This window comes from Diceros bicornis, chromosome 4 (genome assembly GCF_020826845.1).
Source record: "Diceros bicornis minor isolate mBicDic1 chromosome 4, mDicBic1.mat.cur, whole genome shotgun sequence".
Classification (NCBI taxonomy): Eukaryota; Metazoa; Chordata; class Mammalia; order Perissodactyla; family Rhinocerotidae; genus Diceros; species Diceros bicornis.
The window spans coordinates 42,606,854-42,630,525 of NC_080743.1; the positions used below are offsets into that span (position 1 = coordinate 42,606,854).

The 23,672-nt window shown below is 37.9% G+C and overlaps 1 protein-coding gene across 1 annotated transcript in view; it reads left to right on the forward strand.

Annotated features, from left to right (window-relative positions):
* The window catches only part of GNAI3 (G protein subunit alpha i3), a 39,129-nt gene extending 17,184 nt beyond the window's left edge, over positions 1–21,945 (forward strand). The window contains exons 2-9 of the mRNA XM_058538716.1: positions 5,098–5,140; positions 5,256–5,397; positions 9,430–9,587; positions 11,739–11,867; positions 15,074–15,203; positions 15,620–15,773; positions 20,471–20,683; positions 20,774–21,945. Of these exons, the coding sequence (XP_058394699.1) occupies positions 5,098–5,140; positions 5,256–5,397; positions 9,430–9,587; positions 11,739–11,867; positions 15,074–15,203; positions 15,620–15,773; positions 20,471–20,661 (947 nt within the window). The 3' untranslated portion in view covers positions 20,662–20,683; positions 20,774–21,945. The remainder of the gene's footprint in view (positions 1–5,097; positions 5,141–5,255; positions 5,398–9,429; positions 9,588–11,738; positions 11,868–15,073; positions 15,204–15,619; positions 15,774–20,470; positions 20,684–20,773) is intronic.
* Positions 21,946–23,672: the final 1,727 nt, after the last annotated feature.

Sequence of the window (23,672 nt, forward strand, 5' to 3'; positions counted from 1 at the left end):
CGGCCCCGTGGCTTAGCGGTTGAGCGCGCGCGCTCCGCTGCTGGCGGCCCGGGTTCGGATCCCGGGCGAGCACCGACGCACCGCTTCTCCGGCCATGCTGGGGCCGCGTCCCACATACAGCAACCAGAATGGATGTGCAACTACGACATACGACTGTCTACCAGGGCTTTGGGGGAAAAATAAATAAATAAAATCTTTAAAAAAAAAAAAAAGAATATGTACTGGTGAATTATTTTTCATCTAACACTGTGGGTGATACATATGCTAACCTGTACACATACTTCTTACTTGTTATATTGATTGTTTATGACTTTCTAAATTAATTCTACCCCTCTATTCTCTGCTGACTGCCTTGGTGCTTTTATTGAGAACAAGACATCTAACTTAGCTACTTCTTTCCTTTTTCTCTCAAAAATCTTTATAACTGCACCCCTCATCCTTTCTTCCTATTTATATAGGATGTCCTTTAGGTATATATTTTTTTGAGGATAAATCTTCAAAGTCGAACTGATCCCATTCTCTCCTATCTCTGGGACCTTTTAGACTTTTCTCAGCTATATATCCTCTCCCCTGCCTAGTTCCAGCCCTTCTGCCTACAGAGTCATCTTCACTTCCTCTCTCTCCAAGCCATAGATTCTGTCTTTGTGATTCCTTTGCCTCTGTCACATTCTTCATATCCTTACTAGTGCTACCCTGGTAGATTGAAAATGGGCAAATGAATCTTCCCTCAAACTTGTGATAAATTGTGAAGGAAGATAGGTAAAAAGATGTGGATAAAATTAGGAAGTTCCAGACACCACATGTGTATTGGGGGAGGGAGGTGAGACATGGGAAGCAGTTTGGGGAAAACCTAAGAGTGGGATGTTTATTAGAGAGGGAACTTACTACTCAAGCAGTGGAGCACAGAAGATTGAGGTAAAAATGAAGAGTTCAGACCTAATAAGAAAGAGTTACAGAAAATGTTAGAAGAATTTGGAGAGTTATTAGATAAACTGATGCTTCCTTAGTATTGCAGTTTGGAAATGATGAGAAGGAAGAGGAGCTTTAAGCTGAAAGTTTGAGAAAATTACAGCAGTAACATACAGTCGGTGCAACGCCAGGCCCAGATATGTGAGGAGGAGAAAGGATTAATTTGAGACATAAGAAGAGAGAAGATTTTGTTACAGCTTGATGTAAGGAGAGAAGAGTGAGTGGGTTCCAAATGGCTCTTAGATTTCATACTTAGAAGGAAGGTAAGATGCTGGCACTTTTCATGGTGATCTAGAAGCTGAATGGGTCAAAGACTTGGTATAAAGTGATTCATTCTTTCTTTGTTTAAGATGCCCTGGAACACTCACTGAAACAAATCCTGTATTTAGGTCTGTGGTCAGTAAGAGGTGCCTTCTTTTAAGAGATGGAACTGGATGCCTAATAAAAGCTTGGGTGGATATATATAATGTGATAATAAAGAGAAGGACAAACTAACATTTTATCAAAGAGCCTTTGAAAAACATGAGAGGTAGGGCAGCATATTTTTTTTTAATCAGCACCTTCATAGGGTGGAACTTAATGAGATGGGTAGAAATTGATTCTAAGATTAATAGACATTGATTATTTCACTCAAAATAATCCAACATAAATAGTAGGACTGCTGTTTCCAATATATAAAAGAATGGTGCACATTACTTCATTAATCTCTACTTTTCCTAGATAATCTAGTAGCTGTTGCTGACATGGGGTAATCTGGGAATTCTGTGTTTTAAACAATTTAAATTATAACCAGTATGCTTTTGTATTCTCTTCCCCAACATTGAATCATTAGGTTTTTTTAGAGATGAGTGGGAGAAATCACTTCTTTGTAACAGTGTTATTAGAAAGTTTTTGTGTGTTACCTGAATATTAACTATTTTAGTGCTACCTGGATTATCATTTAGGTGATAAGAACAGAAATGAAGTCAAATATAAATGTCCCTTTTGATTCTGTAAAAATGTAGATGTCTGGAATTTTTTAATTATTTGAATTTTATTTTATTTATTTAATTTTTTTTGGTGAGGAAGATTGTCCCTGAGCTAACATCTGTGCCAATCTTCCTCTATTTTGTATGTGGGATGCTGCCACAGCATGGCTTGATGAGCGATATGTAGGTCTGTGCCTGGGATCCGAACCTGTGAACCCTGGGCCGCTGAAGCGGAGCATGCGAACTTAATCACTATGCCGCCGGGCCGGCCCCTGAATTTTATCTTAACATTTTTGGTTGATTTAGTAAAGGTTCATGCTTATTAAACATTATTCATTCTTCTGTGCAACAATATTTATTTGCATAACCAATTTATGTCAGGCCCAGTTTTAGGCCCTGGAACACAGGGATGAATAAACCTTCATGGAGCTTATATTTTAGTGAAGAAGACAGGAAATGAACAAATCTGTAATGTGAAGAAGTGTAAGTGCTTTGAAGAAATAGAACACAGAGTAAGGGGAGAGAGTGTGATCGGGAGGGGGCTATTTAGATAGATTAGTCATGGGAGGCTGTTCTGAGGGAAACAGAAACCTGAGTGAAGAAGAAAATCTTGCAAAAACCTTTTCCAGGCAGAGGAGATAGTAAATGCAAAGACCATACATAAGTCAGGATCTAGCTCATTGAGAACCAGTTTGGTATGTTGGAGGAAAAGGAAGGAAACTGGTCTGACAAGAGCAAAGAGAACAAAGTGGAGAATAATAGGAGTTGGGAGTGAAGAGGTAGGCCGGGGCCAGAGCATGTTGGGTCTATTGCCCGTAGATTTTATTTTGAGTATAATTGGAGGCCATAGGAGAGTTTTGGGGCAGAGTTGTGACATGATCTCATTTATATTTTACAAAGTACATTCCAGCTACCGAGTGGAAAACTGACCATAGGAAGGGTAAGATCTGAAGCACTGGACCATTTAGGAAGCTTTTGCAGTGATTGAGACCTGTGGTTTCCAATGTGCTTATGATGATTCATTGTGGTGCAAGAAGAAACTGTTAGAACTATATATTTATTTTAAAAAATTAAGCTTTACTAATACTTAATATGCATATTGGTACTAGCACCGTATTCCATCTATGTATGTTAGTTACATATCACTTACCATTTTTGGCCTGAGCAATTGGGTGAATGCTGGTACCATTTACTGAGATGAGTAAACAGGGTGGAGCAGGGTTGGTTTGGGGGTAAGGGTGGGGAAGCAGTAACTCAGTTTTGGTCATTTTAAGTTTGAGATGCCTACTAGAAATCTAATGAGATGTATCAGATAGGTGATTTAGGTATATGAGTCTGGATCCAAGGTTAGAAGCCAATATTAGAGATCTAAATTTGGAAATTGTTAGCATGGAGACAGTATATATACGACAACTTTGGAGCCAAACTGTGTGAATGCAGATTTCACCTCTGCCACTTACTGACTATGTAATTGTGGACAAGTTAACTTGACATCTCTCTGCTTCATTTACCTCATCTATAAAAGGGAGGTAATAATAATAGCTATCTCACCAGGTTATTGTGAGGATTAAATAAGGTAATACAAGCAAAGTGCTTAGAATAGTGTCTGGCACACAATACTCACTAGATGGTAACTGTTATTATCAGTTTATGAGTGATGTTTAAAACCATGAGATTAGATGAGATGACCTAGAGAATGAATGTAGATAGAGAAACGGGCCAAAGGAGGAGGCCTGAAGCAGTACAACCTTTCGAATTCAGAGGCAGGAGGGAGGAGACTGAGAAGGAGTGGGGTAGGAGTCAAACCAGGAGGATGTGGGATCTAGAAGCCTGCCCAGTGAAGAAAATATCTCAAGGGGAGAAGTCATTAACTTGGACAAATTCTGCTTGCGAGGTTGCGTAAGATGAGGACTGAGAATTGACCACTGATTTTGTTAAGATGGAAGTTGTTGGAGACCTTGAGAACTGGTTTCAGTAGAGTGGTGGGTATGAATGCCTGAGTGGAGTGGCTTAAGGAGAGAATTGGAGGTACAGAATTGGAGAACATTAGTATAGACAACTCAGAGGGGTTTTGCTATAAAGAGGAATAGAGAAAATGAAGTGGTAGCTAGAGGAAAATGTGTGGAGTCAAGAAGAGGTAGGAGTGGGTGTGTATGTTGGTTTTAAGATGGAAGATAGTACAGCAGGTTTGTATACTGATGAGAGTGACCCGGTGGGAAGAGAAAACTCGATAATATTTAAGTGACATGGGATAATTGCAGCAGCCAAGACCTTGAGTAGGTAAATTGAGGTGGATAAGTGCACAATTGGAGGGTTAGTCTCACACATTGGCAGAGACAGTTCATCCATTGATGAAGATAGAGAATATTAATGGAGGTGCAGAGAGATTGGTGGATTTGCTTATGGGAAAAGGAGATAATTTTTTCAGAGTGCTTTCATTTTTCCAATAAAAGGCAGCATTATCAGCCGAGTGTCAGAAGTAGGAAGGGGTTTGTAAGGTTTGAGAGAGAAGAAGTGGTGTAAAATAGGCATCTTGGAAGGTGGGAAAATGAATTGACTACGGAAATGCAGGTGGAATGTCAAGGAGTTCAGAGGCCCCACCTGATGTTTGTGGTTATTCAAGTGATCCTAGCTTGCCGAGAAGGGAAATGTGGTCTTGAGGGGATATGCAGTGAAAAAGTGGTGGGGGACAATGCCTCCTCTACTTCTGTTTTGAACTCTGTAGTCCCATGGCTGAGAGAATTGCTCTTGGAACATTCCTTAGGTCCGTGGGTGTTGACAGAGGAATTAATAAAAGTGAATAGACCAAAAAAATAATCATTTCATTTTTACCTATGTTCAGTGTTTATATCGTGATGTTTGATGTAGAGGATGAGTTCCTAGAGGTGTTTATGTTGCCATATCTCCTTGAGAATGCCTGCTTTACACAAATAATATCAAGTAGGCCCTGGGACACTTTCAGTGAATTACATTTGGTTGCTGAGTTATGTAAAGAAAGTAAAAAACTCTAATGGAGAAGTTTTTTCTGATAGGTAGAAAGCCTCATCAAAGTTTTCCCTTAGACCTGTGGTTTCCATTAATCTAGAATTATCACATGTTGATTTCATACTTTTGTGTTTGATTATAGATGAATTCAAAGTCTGGCTTTCTCTTCTTTCAGGTGCTGGAGAATCTGGTAAAAGCACCATCGTGAAACAGATGAAGTAAGTTGGAACATGGCCTTCAGGAAGGCTACATTTCCTCATAACGCATAGAAATTCATAGTATCTTTTCATTTTAGGTCCATGGTAATGATTTGTGGTTTTCTTCTTTTTAAAGAATCATTCATGAGGACGGCTATTCAGAGGAAGAATGTAAACAATATAAAGTAGTTGTCTACAGCAATACTATACAGTCCATCATTGCAATCATAAGAGCCATGGGACGGCTAAAGATTGACTTTGGAGAAGCTGCCAGAGCAGTAAGTACTTCTCATTTTCTCTTCATTTGGTCTTTTTCAGTATATGCAGTTAAGCAAAATTTGCGTCATGTTTTAGGGAAATGAATTTAAGGAACAAGATAAGATTTAGCAAAGTACTGTGTGCTCATTTGAGGAGTGTTAGCAGTGTGCTTTAGGAGATATTAGATTGCCACCACAAAGAAGAGTCTAAGAAATGGGATTCTGGGGATATACTGTAGGTTTCTGTAATAGCTGTTTATTTACTTGCTTCGTTTACAGCACTGTTGACTTATATATTATAGTAGTAAATGATAGTAAATTGAAATGATCTAAAAGAATTTGCCATGATACTTAGCTCTGCTTTCTGAGGTGTAGAGATTAAAGGCAGATATCAGTCTACCGGAGTAAACTTCGTAAGGACATGAACATTAAGTCTAAATTTTAGAGGCAATTTTCAAGTATTCAAGAATACTATATCCCTACATTGAACTATAGACTGTAGAATTCGATTATACCATATTCTAGTATAATTCTTGCGCATGTCAGATATTCAAAAGTTGTATTGATTAATTATAATACTTAGTGGGCCCTGAAGGTCTAGTTTGTAAATTAGGATGTTTGATGCAGTGGAGAGAGGGCCAAAAGGAAGGCAGGGGACCTTTTATATCATCAGCTAAATTCCAAGAAAAGGCTGGGAATGTATAGAATGATTTCCTAGAACTAAGGGAGTCATCAGCTGTGTTCAGTATCATACTTAGGTGCTATGGGCAATAAAAGGATGTGACTTGGGGAGGCTGCCTGGAAAGGCAAAGCCTATATGTCTGTGAAGTAGCTTGGGAACTCTTCTAAGCAACTCTCAACTTACCAAATCCGAATTAATATTCAATAAATAAGTGGAGAAATTATTGAAGGGAAAAATTATGAAAAGATGGTTATAATTGGATGGTATTAGACTAGGAAGTCTTAGAAGTGGTGTAAGGGAAGAGGAGCTCGAGTAAGTGTTGTAAAATGATTGGGGAGCAGAGCAGCACAAGAACAACAGAAGAGGAAGTGTGTGAGGCATGACTTGTATGTTTTTGTAAAAAGGTACCATATCACAAAAATTAGAGACTTTATTTTTCTAAGTCTCTGATCAGGGAAAACGTGATAGCTAAGGCAAGAATAAAGCAGTTTCTTTTGTCTTACTCTATCACCTCCTGCTTTTCTTTCCTTCTTTTTCTTCTTTTCCTCTTCCTACCAACCTCTCCTGTGTTCTTATTTTCTGCCTCTCTTTTCTCATTCCTTCCCATCACCTAACTGCTTCTCTGTTGATGTACTGTATCTGATAACTGGTCAGTAATACTGTATTTTATTCTCTTCCCTCTTTTTGTTGGCTTTTTCTCTATCTTAGTTATTTACTTCTTCCCTTAGTTTCTTCCTTTTTATTTTTCACCCTCTCTGTGTCCTCCTTTATGTCTCTTGAACATCCCTCCTCCTTTCCTTTCTTTCTATTATCAAATTAGTTGTTATTAATCTTTGGGTCCTAACACTCCTTTGTCACCAGATGCAATGGACATTTTCTGTCATAGTCCATTTGGGCTGCTATAACAAAACACTATGCACTTCGTAGCTTATAAACAACAGAAATTTATTTCTCATACTCCTGGAGGCTGGAAGTCCGAGAATGCTCCGGGGAGGGTCCTCATCCAGATTGCAGACTTCCCACTGTGTGCTCACTTGGCAGAAGGGGAGGGGATCTCTGTGGGGTCTCTTTTATAAAGGCACTCATCCCATTCATGAGGGCTCCACCTTCAGGACCTAAGTACCTTCCAAATGTCCTACCTCCTAATACCATCACATTGGGCATTAGGATTTCAATATATGAATTCTTGGGGGACACGAGAATTCAAACCATAGCGTCCCTCCTTTCATTTCTTTCCTTATCAAAGTAGTGTCATTAATCTTTGGGACCTAACACTCATATGTCACCAGATGCAGTTGACATCATTAATTCCTCTCAGGCCTCCTGAATCACCTACCTTTCCAGCATCTACCCATCCTAATCTACAATCCTATATATTTTTTGAAGTTTCTCTTTTTTTCTTTCATATGTAAGGATTTATATTTATAGCTCCTATCTTATCCTTCTGTAGTTTTTTATGGTTGGTTAGAGAGTGAATGGGAAAGAATAGAGCTGGGTGTGGGATATGTTGTTTTTTCATATCTGCTTAAGGGTAGAGGTACGAAGTTCATTGTAAAGAGGGGGCTCTTTATAGACCTATAAAGAGGATTTATTGTGGGGAAGCAAGAGTAAGTCAGTGAAAGAGATTAAGTGGTAAGGGAAAAGTATTTCCTCCTAAAACGGTGTTTACAAAGTCAGGACAGCAAAAATATGTAGCAATTACTCTTTCTCTATTTTAAAGTTCCTAAAATTAGAATCATGGTGTGTATATATATGTATAAAAAAAGTAGTGCTTATTGAGGTTTTTTAATATCTGCCTGAGTATAGGTTAAATCTCAGAACCAAGGAACTATAAAGTCCTCAAACGTTAAAGGACTAAACCATATATGCAGAAGGACATGCTCACTGTTGAGTATGTTTGCCAATTTGTGTCATTTTTCAGCTTTTCTCAATCATTCGTTTCTTTCTTTAAATTTTTTATCTCTGAAAAGAGGAAGGGAGTGTAGATGTTAGATGAAATGTCTTAGAGAGAGTTGAGCCTAAAGTATTACTAGAAAGAATACAGGAAGAGATCTTAGAGGAATATTAAACGGCAAAAGCCATGAGGGCTGAAGACCCTGCGTTGGCAACATGAATGGGAGTGCTCTATGGTTAGTTTTGCTTTGTCTTGCTTAGGTGGATGCGCAGTTTTGGGCATACACAAGTCCTTGAGTTTTTGGTTGTGATTTCACCTATGGTCTGAAATGCTTTTTGCCTGCTGGTTTACTGTCCTAATGACTTGTTGTGATACAATTGATTGCTCCCTCTCCCTCTCTACTTTTTCTTTACCCAGTATATGCTTTTGTTGATAGTTATTTGGAAATCTCCTGAGGCAGATAAATATTTGATTTGAGGTGGGGAAATCATCTCGTGAGACCAGTGTTTATTTTTAAACTAGCTGACAAGTAGGGCTGCGTAGAATAAAGCAAAACAATCACAATTCTCGTAGCCCTTTTCTGTCCTCTCTCCCTTGCACATATTTTAGGTTTAAAAACTGTAACCACTTACAAAGCTGTCTGTGACTCATGAAGTTTTGATCATATCTCTCTTTGTAACTTACTTTTCCTCCTGCTGCCTTTTTTCCCCCTCTCTTATTTAGAGGATTATTATTTCTTTAGGAAAATGCAGAGACTGTTTGAATCCCCTGGAGGGATTTATTTCCCACTAGGCTTCGAGACTTCTTAAAAACCTCAGTCTCTTCTTCTTCCTGTTTCTCTGTCTGAGCCGAAGGGGGAAGAAGAGAACACTTTTTCCCTAAACTTGAATAATGTTTTATTTCCTTTGACATGTTTCGACTTTACCTCTTATGTGCTAGTCCTTTCATTTCTATTTTTATCGTAGGGAATGGGAATGTATTACATGTGCCTGTCTCATAGGCCAGTTTTTTTTCTATCAAAAATCATGAGTAACCAGTATGGAGATATGTAGGCCAGTCAGAAGACATCTTTTCAGGGCATGGTGACGTGTGAAGTGGTGAGGGGAGTGAAATCATTCCTCAGCTCAGCTCTGCACTTCTACCTGTGGTGGTAGAAGGGAGAAAGACTTCATTGTAAATTCTCTCAGATTGTCCTGCCAGGAAAGATCTCTTTAAGACGTCTTCTAAAATAATATAACACATAGTGTGTGTGTGTGTGTGTGTGTGTGTGTGTGTGTGTGTGTGTGTGTGTGTGTGTGTGGTGTGTGTGGGGTGTGTGTGTGGTGTGTGTGTGTGTGGTGTGTGTGTGGGGGGGGTGTGTGTGTGTGTGTGTGGTGTGTGTGTGTGTGTGTGTGTGTGTGTTTTACAGAGACTCTTGTCAGGTCTTTGAGAAATGGAGAATCATCTGTCTGTCTCTTTTCTTAACTGCTTTCTTCAGGATGATGCCCGGCAGTTATTTGTTTTAGCTGGCAGTGCTGAAGAAGGAGTCATGACTCCAGAACTAGCAGGAGTGATTAAACGGTTATGGCGAGACGGTGGGGTGCAAGCTTGCTTCAGCAGATCTAGGGAATATCAGCTCAATGATTCTGCTTCATAGTAAGTAATTTTTCTCTGTGAAATTATAACAGGATATAACTTGGTGGCCCTAGAGAAAGTTCGGTGCCCCCTTTAAGGAAATGTTTAAGTAACAGACATTCTTAGAAGTCTATAGGATCCCTTATAGGGATTGTTTCAGGGGGCCGGCCCCGTGGCTTAGCAGTTAAGTGCATGCGCTCCGCTGCTGGTGGCCCGGGTTTGGAACCCCGGGCGCGCACCGACGTGCTGCTTGTCTGGCCATGCTGAGGCGGCGTCCCACATACAGCAACTAGAAGGATGTGCAACTGTGACATACAACTATCTACTGGGGTTTTGGGGAGAAAAAGGGAAAAAAAAAAGGAGGAGGATTGGCATAGATATAGCTCAGGGCCGGTCTTCCTCAGTAAAAAGTGGAGGATTGGCATGGATGTTAGCTCAGGGCTGATCTTCCTCACACACACACAAAAAATATTATTTCAGTTTGTGGTTATGGAGCCCTTGGTCATTTCGTATGACTTGGAAAACAATGCTTCCTCTTGGAATGTAAATGGGAGACTTGGCACCATGAAAGTAGCTCCATGGTAATTTGTAATAAGTAAGAGAAGGAGGAGAAAAATCTCTTGCAGCTGAGTCCTGGATCTCTTCCAACTCAGTAAGTTCCCTCTACATGAGGGCTTTGCATTGATTGCCAGCTAGCAAGGGAAATTAGAATCGTGATATCCCTTTTTATGCACCCAACTTTCTGGCTGGGCTCCACTATGGATTTCTCTGATACTAGTCACCACTTATAAATCTTTTGCCAGATCACAATAGTAGACTTTGTATAGAAAGAGAATGTTGAGTCTTGGAACAAAGTTGAAACATCTGTTTGTCAAGAAAATTCTCTTGAGTGTTACATAGTTTTAGAAACTTTGCGATTAATACTTCTGTTAAGCGATTACATGCTATCCTATTTTGCTTCTTTTACAACGTATTTATTTATAAGACCTATATTCAGAATGTATTTTTTTAAATGTGCTTTTTGGAGGCTTGGTGAGTTCTTGTCACCTTTATCTGTCTCTGTACTAAATGAAAGCACTTTTAAGCATTAAGGTATTTTTTGCAATATTATATTTTCCTACTTTTCCTATCCTCATTCTAGCTTAAATTGTTATAAGAAGAAATGAAATGACATTTGAAAAACTTATTTATTCTTTAACTGGAAACTTAACTTTAGAAACATTTCAAGAGTCTTGCCCATCTTTTAATATTTTTTAGTTGTAGATATTGATAGTTTAAATAATTCTCCCAGTATTCATCAAAGCTGGATCTTAATTGCTTTTTTCCATCATGTATTCAGTAAGCTCTGAATCCTCTAACCACACACACCTGAAGCCATATGATTTATAGGTTTTTTTTTCATAATTGTTGATCTAAGCTTGACTGATTCCTTAACATTAATAATACCACTTTACCACTTACTTTTATAGATCATTAATGATTCACTTATAATGGTGCCACCTGTTCTTCAGTTTTCTAGCCAAAAAACCTTCAGGAACCCTGAAATGGTGAAGAATTTACTTTAGCTTTGAAGCAGTCTTTTGATTATTTCACTGAACAAATTAAATTCTTTGGAGGTATTTGCAATTTGTTTTTGGCTTAAATTAAAAAAAAAAAAACCCACAACTTTCTGTGTCATGAATGAAAATAGAAAACACTCATTCTTATTGAGTATAGCTCTCTGTAATTTTAGTAATTCAAACACCATTCTCTAGCATCCTATCAGATGTTTAAACATACAAGCGATCCATTAACTGTAAACATCTGAGGGCTTTTGGTTTGGTTTTTGTACTGTGCAGTGTACAGTTGATTTAGTATTAAATTTCAGGGATCATTCTTTAATAAGAATAACACTTCCATGTTTGTTTTTGTTTAATTGGCCTTCATAGTTTAATTTTGGTAGAATTAAAACCACTGTTGTGTAGTGTATATAGAACCTACACTAATTGTCCTATGCTAGGTTCACATTTTTTCTCATTATCATTTCTGTGATAGTAAAGATCTGATTTTGTTCTGCCACTTTAGTGACAGGTTCAGTGATATCTACATTTGGCAGGCAACTAGTTTAGTCTATTGACTTGCTGTGCACATGGTTGGCTTCACCAGGTAAAAACAAATGTGTATTTTATTTAGTTACCTAAATGATTTGGATAGAATATCCCAAAGCAACTACATTCCAACCCAGCAAGATGTCCTGCGGACGAGAGTGAAGACCACAGGCATTGTGGAAACACATTTCACCTTCAAAGACCTATACTTCAAGTAAGTCATTAGCCTTTTTGCTAGATGTGCTGAACACAGATATCTTTCCTTTAATTGTTATCTCTTAATTTCTTAATTTTAAGGGTAAAATTTCTCTAAACAACATTCCTTGGTTTGGAAACTTAGCGTCATATTCATCAGCTAATATTTGAATGTTTTAACTGAATGGGGGCCCAAACATTTCTTTTTTCTCCAAATAGCATCAAATATTTTTGTCCATTTGGAGGAATTTAAATTAAAAATTAAAAAGTAACTTAGGTATCAATAAAAGTAATCATATGGTTACCAATTTATTTTATTTTTAATTTTATTCTTTTCAGCCGCTTTTTTGTTGGAATCGCGAAAACAGGTATTGAATGTTTGTTGTTTAGAAGGGTAACGACAATACTAACAGGACATAAAACCAGTTTTTTGGTTTAATTATGTGGCTTTGTTCTGCCATTTTGATATTAAAATAGCAATGCTTTTCTCACAGTGTCAGTCTTTCTTATTGGATTGCATTTCCCTTTACATTAGATGGAATGGAGCTAATACTGTCACGGCTCTTGGACTGATTTGTGCACAGTAGCATGCACAAACAACTAAGCTTTTAATTCAGTGCTGAATGGTAAATTGATCTGGGGATATAGGTATTTTGGGGAGGTATGATGATATATAAACAGTGATTGTTTCAGAGAGAAAATTCTAGTGTTCTATTACAAAGGGTTTTCTCATCAGCATTAGTAATTCTAAAATAGGCTTCAGCTTGTCTCTGTGATAGTGGTCTTTTGTAAATATTAGAACTGTCTTTTTGGTTCCTGTTTTCTGCTTTTGTGATGCTTGAAATTAGGAGCAAACTTTTCCCCTTCAGTATATGATGTCCTTTTTAGGTACCCCATTATGCTTGTGTGTAGAATGTGATAGCATTGTTGCACGCAAATGTAACCTCTAGCTCAGAGCTCTCAGTTTTCTTTTCTCTGAAACAGTTGCTCCACAGGATTTGTGAAATCCACACAAAATTTAGTTATTACTAGATACCAGTTCAGGTCTTGAAATCTTAATACACCAAAACGGATTTAAAACCTGGTGCAGGAAAATAGCAGTTCAGCTGAATGTTTTTAGAATAGAAGAGCTGCTTACCTTTAGTACTGATGAATTTATTTAACAAGAGTAGCAAAGGCCACGCGGATTATCACCTGTGAAACTGTAAGAATGAGATGTCTCTTTGTGTACTATAAGATTAGTAATTCATTTATAATTAAATGTTGTGACCTTTATTTATTTAGTGTGGGAAACTTTCTTGTTGATGTCGTCATAGATTGATGCTTAGTTAGGTAAATCCTACTGGTCTTCCTTCTTACGTCGGGATCAATAGCCAGATCTCATTAAGGTGCTGCACCCACTTTACTGCTAGCATGTAGATATCTTGCTATGAAGTATATCACTTCTTCCTTTTCCTCTTCTCTCTAGGCAAAACTACTATCCATTTATTCAAACATTTATTGAGCATCTACTATATGCAAGGCATTGTGTAATTGCTTACTTGCCTCTCAGTTGTGAGGTAATGTTTATAAAATGTTGATCTGTTAGTGAACGATATTGTAAATGTTACTATGTGCTAAAAGCCCACCTTGGGAACTGCACGGTGTTCTACAAGTTTTATGGACTATATAGAAGAAAATGGAGGAGTAAACTGAAATTATTGGTGTACCAGTGTGTATCTCCCCTTGAAAGACTTCCATGGTGAAATACATGATGTTAGCTTTCCTAAAACCTATAATATGACTGGGTATTAAAGCCAGCTGTGATTGCATCATTCCAGCTGTTGTGACCAAAGGTTGAAAAAGACTGTGTAAGATCAACCAAAAGAAAAAGTTGGGTCATGAAGAGATAAGATGACTATTCTCTTTCAAACATACATTGAGAAATTACTCAACTATGTCTTATTTCTCTCAGTCTCTGGGGAAAAAATTCTCTGGAAATAGACCCCTAGTCACTGTAGATATGAGACACTAAACCAGCTGGCAGTTTACCTTTAAAAATTTTATCATTGTCATCAAGCATATGTCTTAAGAGTATCTAAGCATTTGTGTGCTTAGACCTCCTTGGACCCTAGTACCAGCTAAAAGCGCAGTGCAGGTCTTCCTTTTACTATAGCAGGTAGATGAAGACACTGTTGACAGAAGTTCAGCAGTTGACTCAGGATATCAAGTAAGCCAGAAGGGAGAAGTACACTAAAACTAATCTGGAGTGGAACATAAAGTATGTGAATAATTGAGGCTTTGTTATTATTAATTAGGTTCAAATAACGCTTGAAGTTGGGAAATATTAGTTAAGTTTTGTTTTTAGAATTGGGTTCTTAGAGTCCTACCATAAAATATAATTTACTTTTTTCCATAATTAACCTCTAAAATATGTTTTCCTTAAAGTAAGTAAAACGTATCTCAATTATACCTCAATTAAAAAAAAAAGAAAGTAAGGAAAACAAACTTTTGAATCAGTAGGGAGAGGTTATGGAAGCAGAACGCAAGTTGAGGAATTATATTTTTTCATTGTTCTCTTTTAACTAAAGAGGTAAACCATTTTGAGAGGTAGAGTGGTGTTGTGGATAAGAGCTCTGGTGCTGGGTTAGAGTGCCTGGGTTCAGATCCTCAGTCCCCATTTGTTAGTAGTGTGTCCTTGGGCAAATTATGTAACATATTTGTGCCTCAATTTCTTCGTCTGTAAAATGGGGATAAAAATAGTACTTGTAGGAGTGTGATGAGGGTTAAATGAGTTAATATGCTTAAGGTGTTTAGGGTAGTGTCTGGTACTATAGTAAACACTCAGTAAATATTAGTTATTTTTACTGTTATTATCTTAAGTTGTATTATTCAGCTCTTCATTTTTCCTGTCTTTCCCCCGCCTCCTTCCTTTAATCCATTTCAATGCTTATTCTGCTGACTTTTGGCATATCTAATACAAGCTCTGATAGAGAGGAAGCTCAACTATTTATCTAAAATAGGAAATTTGATTGTTCCTAAATTTTATTTCTCATGTTGTTCTCTTTTACTTTTAACTGCAGATAATTATTTTGACTACATTTTGTCTGCTCCTTGTTTGTCTTTTCTATTATGAATGGCGTTTTATTTGAATATGCAATAGTGAGAAGTTTCCTAACCATTTCGGTTTAGGGAGAGGTGTGTGTGTGACCTTGCTGAATTTGTGCTTTCTTTCCCCTTACTCAGGATGTTTGATGTAGGTGGCCAAAGATCAGAACGAAAAAAGTGGATTCACTGTTTTGAGGGAGTGACAGCAATTATCTTCTGTGTGGCCCTCAGTGATTATGACCTTGTTCTGGCTGAGGATGAGGAGATGGTATGTTGGAGCTTCTGGAAAAAGCCTGTCTAATGCAGCCAGGAAATGGGAAATAACTGTTAGGAAGACTTTGTGCATCCATTCGCTCACTGAACCAAAACTTAATATCCTTAATTTTTTCCTTGTCAGTGAGATTGGATTTTCAAAATATTGATCCATGCCTTGTTAACTCTTAAGAGATATGACAGCACACTGAGTATGTGGGCAGGATTAAGTCCTTTTTGTTAGCCAGTCCTTTTCCCACCTGCCAACCTCCAAGAATTACAAAAATGACCACTGACTCAGCTTTTGTGTTATCAGTATCTCACTGATTTCCATGAATGCCGTTCAGTGCTTTTAAAACTTGTTGGTCTGTTTTTTCATTAATCCACTTTTACTTTTTGCTACTGACCTGTCATCCTTTGTTTCTTTTTCAGAACCGAATGCATGAAAGCATGAAACTGTTTGACAGCATTTGTAACAACAAATGGTTTACAGACACTTCAATCATTCTCTTCCTCAATAAGAAAGATCTTTTTGAGGAAAAAATAAAGAGGAGTCCATTAACTATCTGTTATCCAGAATACACAGGTAAGGGTCATGAAAGATTTTGTTAGAGGTACACATCTTAGATCAACACTTTAGTGACATTCCTACACTGGCTTTTGTTTTGAACAATGGATATATATCCTTATGGAGAGTGTTCACTGGTAGTGGTATCAACATTAAGCATGTGATTAAGACTCCTTAAGTCTGAAATGCTAGACATAATTGAGTTTACTGTGTTTATTTTATATTTCTGTCCTCCTCATTTTTTGAGAAAAATAGAGAAAAATAAAAATTTGGTATAAATTTGTTCAAGAAAATACAAAGATAAGGTGCAGCCATTGCACTCAAGAAACTGACATTAGTTGTAGAGAAAGAGACACACATAAAGAGTTTCACTGTAGTATAAAATGTTTATTAATAGAAGAAGAACAGAAGAAGCGGTTACCTCTATGGGATCAGTGTAGTCTTTTTTCTAGAGGAAATGACACTTGGAGTGAGATAGTATAAGGATGAATTAGAAATCACCAGGCAATTAGAATCATTGAATTAGAAATCATTCCAGAAGGAATAGCATTTTAGGAAGAGGGTATAGCATAAATGAAAATATGAAGGTAAAAAAATGACATGATGTGTTCTGGAATCAAGGAAGAATTTGGTATTGCTGGAGCTTAAAGTAGTGGGAAGGAATGGTTGGAGAGATGGGTAGGGATGCTCATAGAGGGTCTTGTATCTCATGCTGAGACAGTGGGGAGCTATTGAAGGATTTTAATTGGGGTACATGATATAGTAGAAACTGTGCTTTGGAAGATTATGCAATAAATGGCAATAAAGATAGATAGTAGGGGAGTTGAATTAACAAGGACTCTCATAGGATGCAAATAAAAACTTTTGGTAAAGATAGGGGGATATATCATAGAAGCCAAGGGTAAGAATTGCAGACATGTCTCAGAATGCAATTAGAACTAGAAAATAGAAAGCTGTCAGGAACCCTGGAGGCACTTTTCTCTCCATCTCTTTTCTCTCCTTCTCTGTGTGTCTTCTTTCTTCTTCTCTCTCTGCTTACCAGCTTTCTCTGCTACTCAGTTTATGTGATAAAAGAGGGCCCTGTGACAGTTTCTAAGTCTCCTCCATTTAAAAGACCAGGCTAGACTGGGATTGGTTGGCCCCAGGTTCAAATTCCTATAGGAGAGATTCTGACCAAGGTTAAATCAGGCACAAATCCTTAGCCCAGTCAATCAGGTAAGGTCAGGGACACAAACATGACTGCCAGGGCCGTACCACTGTGACCTTTAGATCAGAGATGGGTATTTCCAGGGAAGGGGAACTTGTTAGCTAAGCAGGCACTGTAAATGCTTTCTATAATAAAGTGAAAGCGGGGGGCCTGCCTGGTGGTGTAATGGTTAAGTTCGGGTGCTCCGCTTCGGCGACCCAGGTTCATGGATTTGGATCCCATGTGTGGACCTACACACTGCCCATCAAGCCGTGCTGTGGCAGCGTCCCATATACAAAATAGAGGAAGATTGGCACAGATGTTAGCTCAGGGACAATCTTCCTCACCAAAAATAAATAAATAAATAAAATAAAGTGAAAGAGTGTAGCTAGGGTAAGAAGTGGGAAAAGTCAAAGGTACTCCCAGAGTTCTGTCTTGATGGGGTGCTGGTACTGTGATCTAAATTCATGTTTAGGAATGTTGATTTTGAAGTATCTGTGGAACATCCAGATGGAGATGTCTAATAGGCTGTTATCTGCATGGCCTCGGAGCTTGGGGAGAGTTGGGGAATTAGATATATTGATTTGAGATCATGTGTAAATACAACATGGAGATGGATGAGATGACTTAGGGTGATGATATAGAATGAGAAGGGAAAAGGGTCATGGATAGAATGAGGGAGACTAGTAGCCTCTATTGGCAGGAGAGAAAGTTAGTTTTGTATAGGATACAAAGAGAAGAACCAGGAGAGCCAAAGTATCAAAAACCAAGAGGAGAGTTTAAAAAGTGAGGCGTGGTCAGCAATGTCGTGTGCAGATAAATAAAGACACACATTGAGGGCCGGCCCCATGGCTTAGCGGTTAAGTACGCGCGCTCCGCTACTGGCGGCCTGTGTTCGCATCCCGGGCGCGCACCGATGCACCGCTCCTCCGGCCGTGCTGCGGCCGCGTCCCACATACAGCAACTAGAAGGTTGTGCAACTATGACATACAACTATCTACTGGGGCTTTGGGGGAAAAAAAAAAAGGAGGAGGATTGGCAATAGATGTTAGCTCAGAGCCGGTCTTCCTCAGCAAAAAGAGGAGGATTAGCATGGATGTTAGCTTAGGGCTGATCTTCTTCACACACAAAAAAAAAGAAAAAAAAAGACACACATTGAAAAATGGCCTCTGGAGTTAGCAGTCAGGAGATTGTTGCCCATTATTGAGAGGAGTGTCAGAGGAATGATGAGAGTAGAGCCAGGTACTGTGAGTTACTGAGTGGGAAGTGAAGAAATGAAGACAAGTGTAGCCTACTCTTGAGCAGCTTGGATTACAGAGGAAGGAGAGATTTAAGAATGTTATCAGCTTAAAGGTAAGATCCTATAGAAAAAGAGAGGTTATAAAAAGTGGATGTAATTGATGGAGTGAGATTTGTAAGCAGGTGGGAAAAGAAGGAATGAAGAGTTTAAGTAGGATAAAGAAATTGTGGTATATCCATACAATGGAATATTATTTAGCCGTAAAAAGGAATGAAGTACTGATAGATGCTACAACTTGGATGAACCTCATAAACATTATGGTAAGTGAAAGAAGCCAAACACAAAAGGTCAAATTTGTGTGATTACTTTTATATAATATATCCGAAACAGGCAAATCCATAGAGACAGAAATCATATTGGTTGGTGGTTACCAGGATATTGGGGAGGAGTGCATGGGAATGTGGAGTGATTACTTAATGGGAAAGGGGTGTTTTCCTGGGGCGGTGAAAAAGTTTGGAAACTAGAGAGAGGTGGTGGTTGCATAACATTTGTGAATACACTAAATGCCACTGTATTGTGCACTTTAAAATGGTTTATTTTATGTTATGTGAATTTCACCTCAACTTAAAAAAAAGTCTAGATAGAGCAATTGAATTTTGAACTGGAAGGAACATATCTGTAAGACCAAAAGTATAGATAAGTGCAGGTTTAAATAACTTTTTAAGTGAGGTGCTAAAAAGTTGAGATATAGTTTGAGCCCCATGGCCTCTGTTTTCTCAGGGAAATTAGAAATGTGGTCATCTGTCCAGAGTGAGGAGAGAGGTGAGAGTTTAGATGAGTTTATAGAAAGCAGCCAGGTTTTAGGATGAGAGAGCAATCTGACTGAAGTAAAAGGATTGACATTAATGTTCCAGCTGAGAATCTTCACACATAGCAAAGAGTCCTCATTATCATATCCTTTTTTTTTTTTTTTGAGGAAGATTAGCTGTGAGCTAACATCCGCTGCCAATCCCCCTCTTTTTGCTGAGGAAGATTGGCCCTGGGCTAACATCCGTGCCCATCTTCCTCTACTTTATGTGGGACGCCTGCCACAGCATGGCTTGATAAGCGGTGTGTAAGTCCCAGCCCTGGATCCGAACCAGCGAACCCTGGGCCGCCAAAGCGGAGCGCGAACTTAACCACTATGCCACTGGGCCTGCCCCCTTTTTTCATTTGGGTGAATTTCCAAGGCTTTCTTCCATTGACTTCATTCTTAAGGATTCTCACAGTCCTGATTTCCCAAGTATCAATATCTGTTCCTACCAGACAAAATTCACTTTTCAATCATCTGTCTCCTTTAATTTACAGAAGTTCTGCAGATCTCAAGAAACCCATTTCAAGCACCTAGCAAGTTATCTTCCTTCAGTTCTTTAAATATTCTGTTTAAATAGTATTTCTTTCTTTCTTAAGCTTTTCTTTGTTATTTAGTCTTCTTTATATACTTAGTTGTTAGTATTTTTTGTCATGCTTAATGTCACTGAAAATAGCCTCTAGTTCACAGGAATAAGGGTGTGTGTTGTCTTTGTAGAGTTTCCCTTGCTCTGTAGCCAGTTTCTAGAGCTGTTCTGAAGGATCACAGGGAGACAAGATGGTGTAGGAAGCAGGTGATTAAGAGTGTTAATTACAAATGTTATTGAAAATAGGGTTTACTTTTGGTCCCCCCTCCTTTTAAAAAGTAAGAGCTTTATTGAGATATAATTCACATACCATAAAATTCACCATTTAAAAGTGTATAATTCAGGCCCCTTTCCCTTTTACATCTATTGGTTTACCTTTGGTTATTTAAATTATTGCCAGAAGGCTCTGAGGCTAAGCCCACTTAAAACTGGAATGATTTTGAAAAGAACCATGACTTACCCTTTTGAATTGTTTATTTCAAGGTCACTACAAGGAACACAGGCTCTCGGACCTTTTAAACAATTGTGTTCTTCTAGAAATGCATCCTCCCACTTCCCTAGTTTCCTTTCATACTTTCTAGATTTTTTAGCTGAAAAATCTAAATGAAAGGGCAAAGAGAAACTTAAAGTTTTGTGGATCTTTGTGTATGATGATTTTGTTTTAGTTACAGTGCGAGTGTGCTTTCAAGAAAAATCTAATGATATAGAGAAACCTAATGATTATAGAAATATAGAAATCTGTCTATATTCAATTGAGTCATATTCCCTCTCTTCATAAGTAAATGGTGATGGCATGACTTAGTTGAGTTCAGTTATTATAATTTGACCTGAGAATATTGGGTGTCTGCTTCAGGTTCCAATACATATGAAGAAGCAGCGGCTTACATTCAGTGCCAGTTTGAAGATCTGAACAGAAGAAAAGATACCAAGGAGATCTACACTCACTTCACCTGTGCCACAGACACCAAGAATGTGCAGTTTGTTTTTGATGCTGTTACAGATGTCATCATTAAAAACAACTTAAAGGAATGTGGACTTTATTGAAGAGTGTGGATGTTAATAAAAGGTAAAACTTCGAAGAATTCAGTTATAGTGCTATGGTGATGTCTCTTGACTTTGTAAACTTTTTCTAATTAATAATGTTCTTCTTTTCTAGTTATTACAGTGTGGAGTGTTGAGACCAGACTTCTTTTGCTGTCTCATTGGGCAGCTGCAAGCATGATCGGGACCAGGGAATGGCAGCAGCATGCAGAATCTTAGCACTCTTTAGCACAGTCTTCTGTATTAGGAAACTCTTAATTGACACGAGATGCTAAAGTCATACCTTGGAATTGGAACAACTGTAAAGTATGATTCAGTCATCAAGATGTCACTTGGATTTCATAATCTCAAATGTTTAGGGCAGATGTGAAGTTGAGGTGCTGCATTCCAGAACTTCAATATGTAGCTTACTCTTTTTATTTCCCTTCTTAAAAAACCACCAGTAATTTTTAAAGTTTTTTTTTCATCAAGAGAAGAATAACTTTACTAAATTTTATTTCTTTGTTTGCAAAAGAGTCTTGATTAAAACACAGTCTTAACTATGCACACGATGTGACCAGCTCATCTTGAAAATATTCCTCTTAGTAGGAACTCTTTGTTTTTAACTCTTGGTATGGTCCAAATATAATATTTCCATAATTACTTAATTCTTTACAGTTATTGGGGCTATAATTATAACTTTTTTGGGTGAAATTTATGTTACTGTCCTGTTCAAAGTACCATTATGGTTCTAAATGGTGATTACATTGGAGAGTTCTGTAATAAGATTCTAGCTCTCTCTTTTTGAAGTTTATGGCTGAAAGTTACCTGGTTTATGCTGATTACCAAATTACTAGATAAATGCTGATGTAGTATGATAAAATCAACTTCTTGGATATGGACACACTTGGGGGCAGCTGCCAATTAGAAATGCAAATTGCTAAATTTCAAACAGAACCAGTGACTTTGCTGCTACATATCTACTAAATTGGCCACTTTGATTCTTGCTTGTTTGTGTCAGTCAGAGGGAGTTCTGTAAAAGATGCCCCTTGTTTTCCATCTTCCATGGCTTTTTCTGTTGGGAAATTTCTAAAGTGTATTAACAGTGCATGCTTTTACTTTGTAAATGTGGTGCCAAATCCCTGTTTGCCATTGTTTTTATTGTAGCAATGTTAATTGTAGTAATCCTTAGTCAGTATCTTCTTTTGCTGAAACTGTTGCATTTTGGGACTTTTTTCCACTTTGTCGTGTGTACAGATTTTAATCTGTTATAGTTGGCAGCAGTATTAAAATGGTGAGTAAAGAGTCCAGGTTTGTTCCTGTTTGTAACTAGTCTTTTCTGGAATATTTTCTTCTGTTTCTTTTTGCCCCTGCTGAGTGTGCTTTGGCCTTTGTCTGAGAATGGGTTTAGGTAGAAGGGTTCCCTGAAGTCTGTTGGTGTGATAGTATTGTTGAGTCTTGGCCTGACTGAGGATCTTATGTCATATTTGTGTAAGTGATATGCCGTCATAATCCATTTTCCAGATTTACATTTTGGTTGTATGGAGAGCTGTATTCACCTCAGCCTGCAGGTCCTTTTGTACAATGTACAGCAGATGTCATTAAATGTTGAATGGTCCATTGGGGGAAGGCAAATGAAGAGAATGCATTTTGAGCATTCCAGTAGTTTGAGCAGTGCCTTTTGGGTCCAATCTTTTTGGATTGGATTCTATTTCATTTTTTGATGTGACCTTTCACTAGTTTAAAAAAAAATTTTTGGTGGTCATCAAAGCTGGTTCAGAAAGCAAGCCACAGCAGTTCAGTGCCTTTATTGGTAGTTTTTTTTTTTCTTATTCTATTTGGAACAGTATAACTATGCAGATGATATAACTGTATTATTTAACAATTTTTGGGGGGGTTGGGGAAACTGGATCTAAAAGAAAACTGTCAGCTTCAATTGGTGATTGACTTATGCCCACAATGTAAATAGGGTTGATAGTTTTTACTTGTTCATTTTGAATATATCTTTTCCTTATTGTATTCTGTAATAAGGATCATCTGAAAATGAGAACTGGTGGAATGTTGTTTTAACTGTAGTCTTTCTATAGTCCAGGCTAATGGGATGGTGTTATTGATAACCCAAAATAACAGATAATCCAAAAAAGTTAATTTTACTTTGAAATGCATTTTGTATTTTCATTTGAATATGTCTATCTGAGATGTTCATTTTTTAGCCCTTGTGTTAATGAAAAATAGTAGTTCTCCACTTTTCTGCCTCTACACCATTTACATTTGTTCTGTGTTCACATGAAGATCATCCCCCATCCCACCATCCCAAATAACTTATCTAAATGCACATTTCTCGAGGACACAGGGACGCAATTTAAGTCAGTGGTTTTCAAATATGCCTTAAGTGGAAATCACCTGGATCTATCTCAGAGATTGACTCTTGGCTGGTGGGCTGGCAATCTGTAATTTTAAAAAGGTGATTCTGATCATCAGCCTTGCAAATCACTATTGTATTTTGAAATAAAAGATCTTTTCTTATAGCAGAGCCAGAATGTGGGGATGAAACATCATAGCTGCTAGCCTGGAGAAAAAGGATTGATAGTTGTAATCAAAGAACCTAAAAGTTGCCTTGTGTCTTTTCTGTGGAGAATGCTGGAGATTTGTGATGGATCATGTTTCAGAATTCAGGTGGCCAGGGTTTGGACCATCTAAGAAATCTGCACATCTAAGAAAATTAAATTTTACTGAATAAAGAACAGTAAATAGATCCTAGCAGGAAGGACTGCAACAATAGCTTTATTTTGTTGACAGTCACATCTTCTCCACCTGATTAAAACCTTGGGCTATAGAATTGCCATCCATTAGGCTCTCTGCAAAGAGGAAGTATTCTGCTCCTTAATGGCCAGTCTTCCCTAACCTTATAAATTCAGCCCTGCAACAGATTTCACCTCCTGGCATGAAAATTCCAGGAACTTTTACAGTTATTCATAAGTGGATCTTGAGATGACATTTTCATCTTTGACAGTTTGAATTCTAAATCTCCAGTT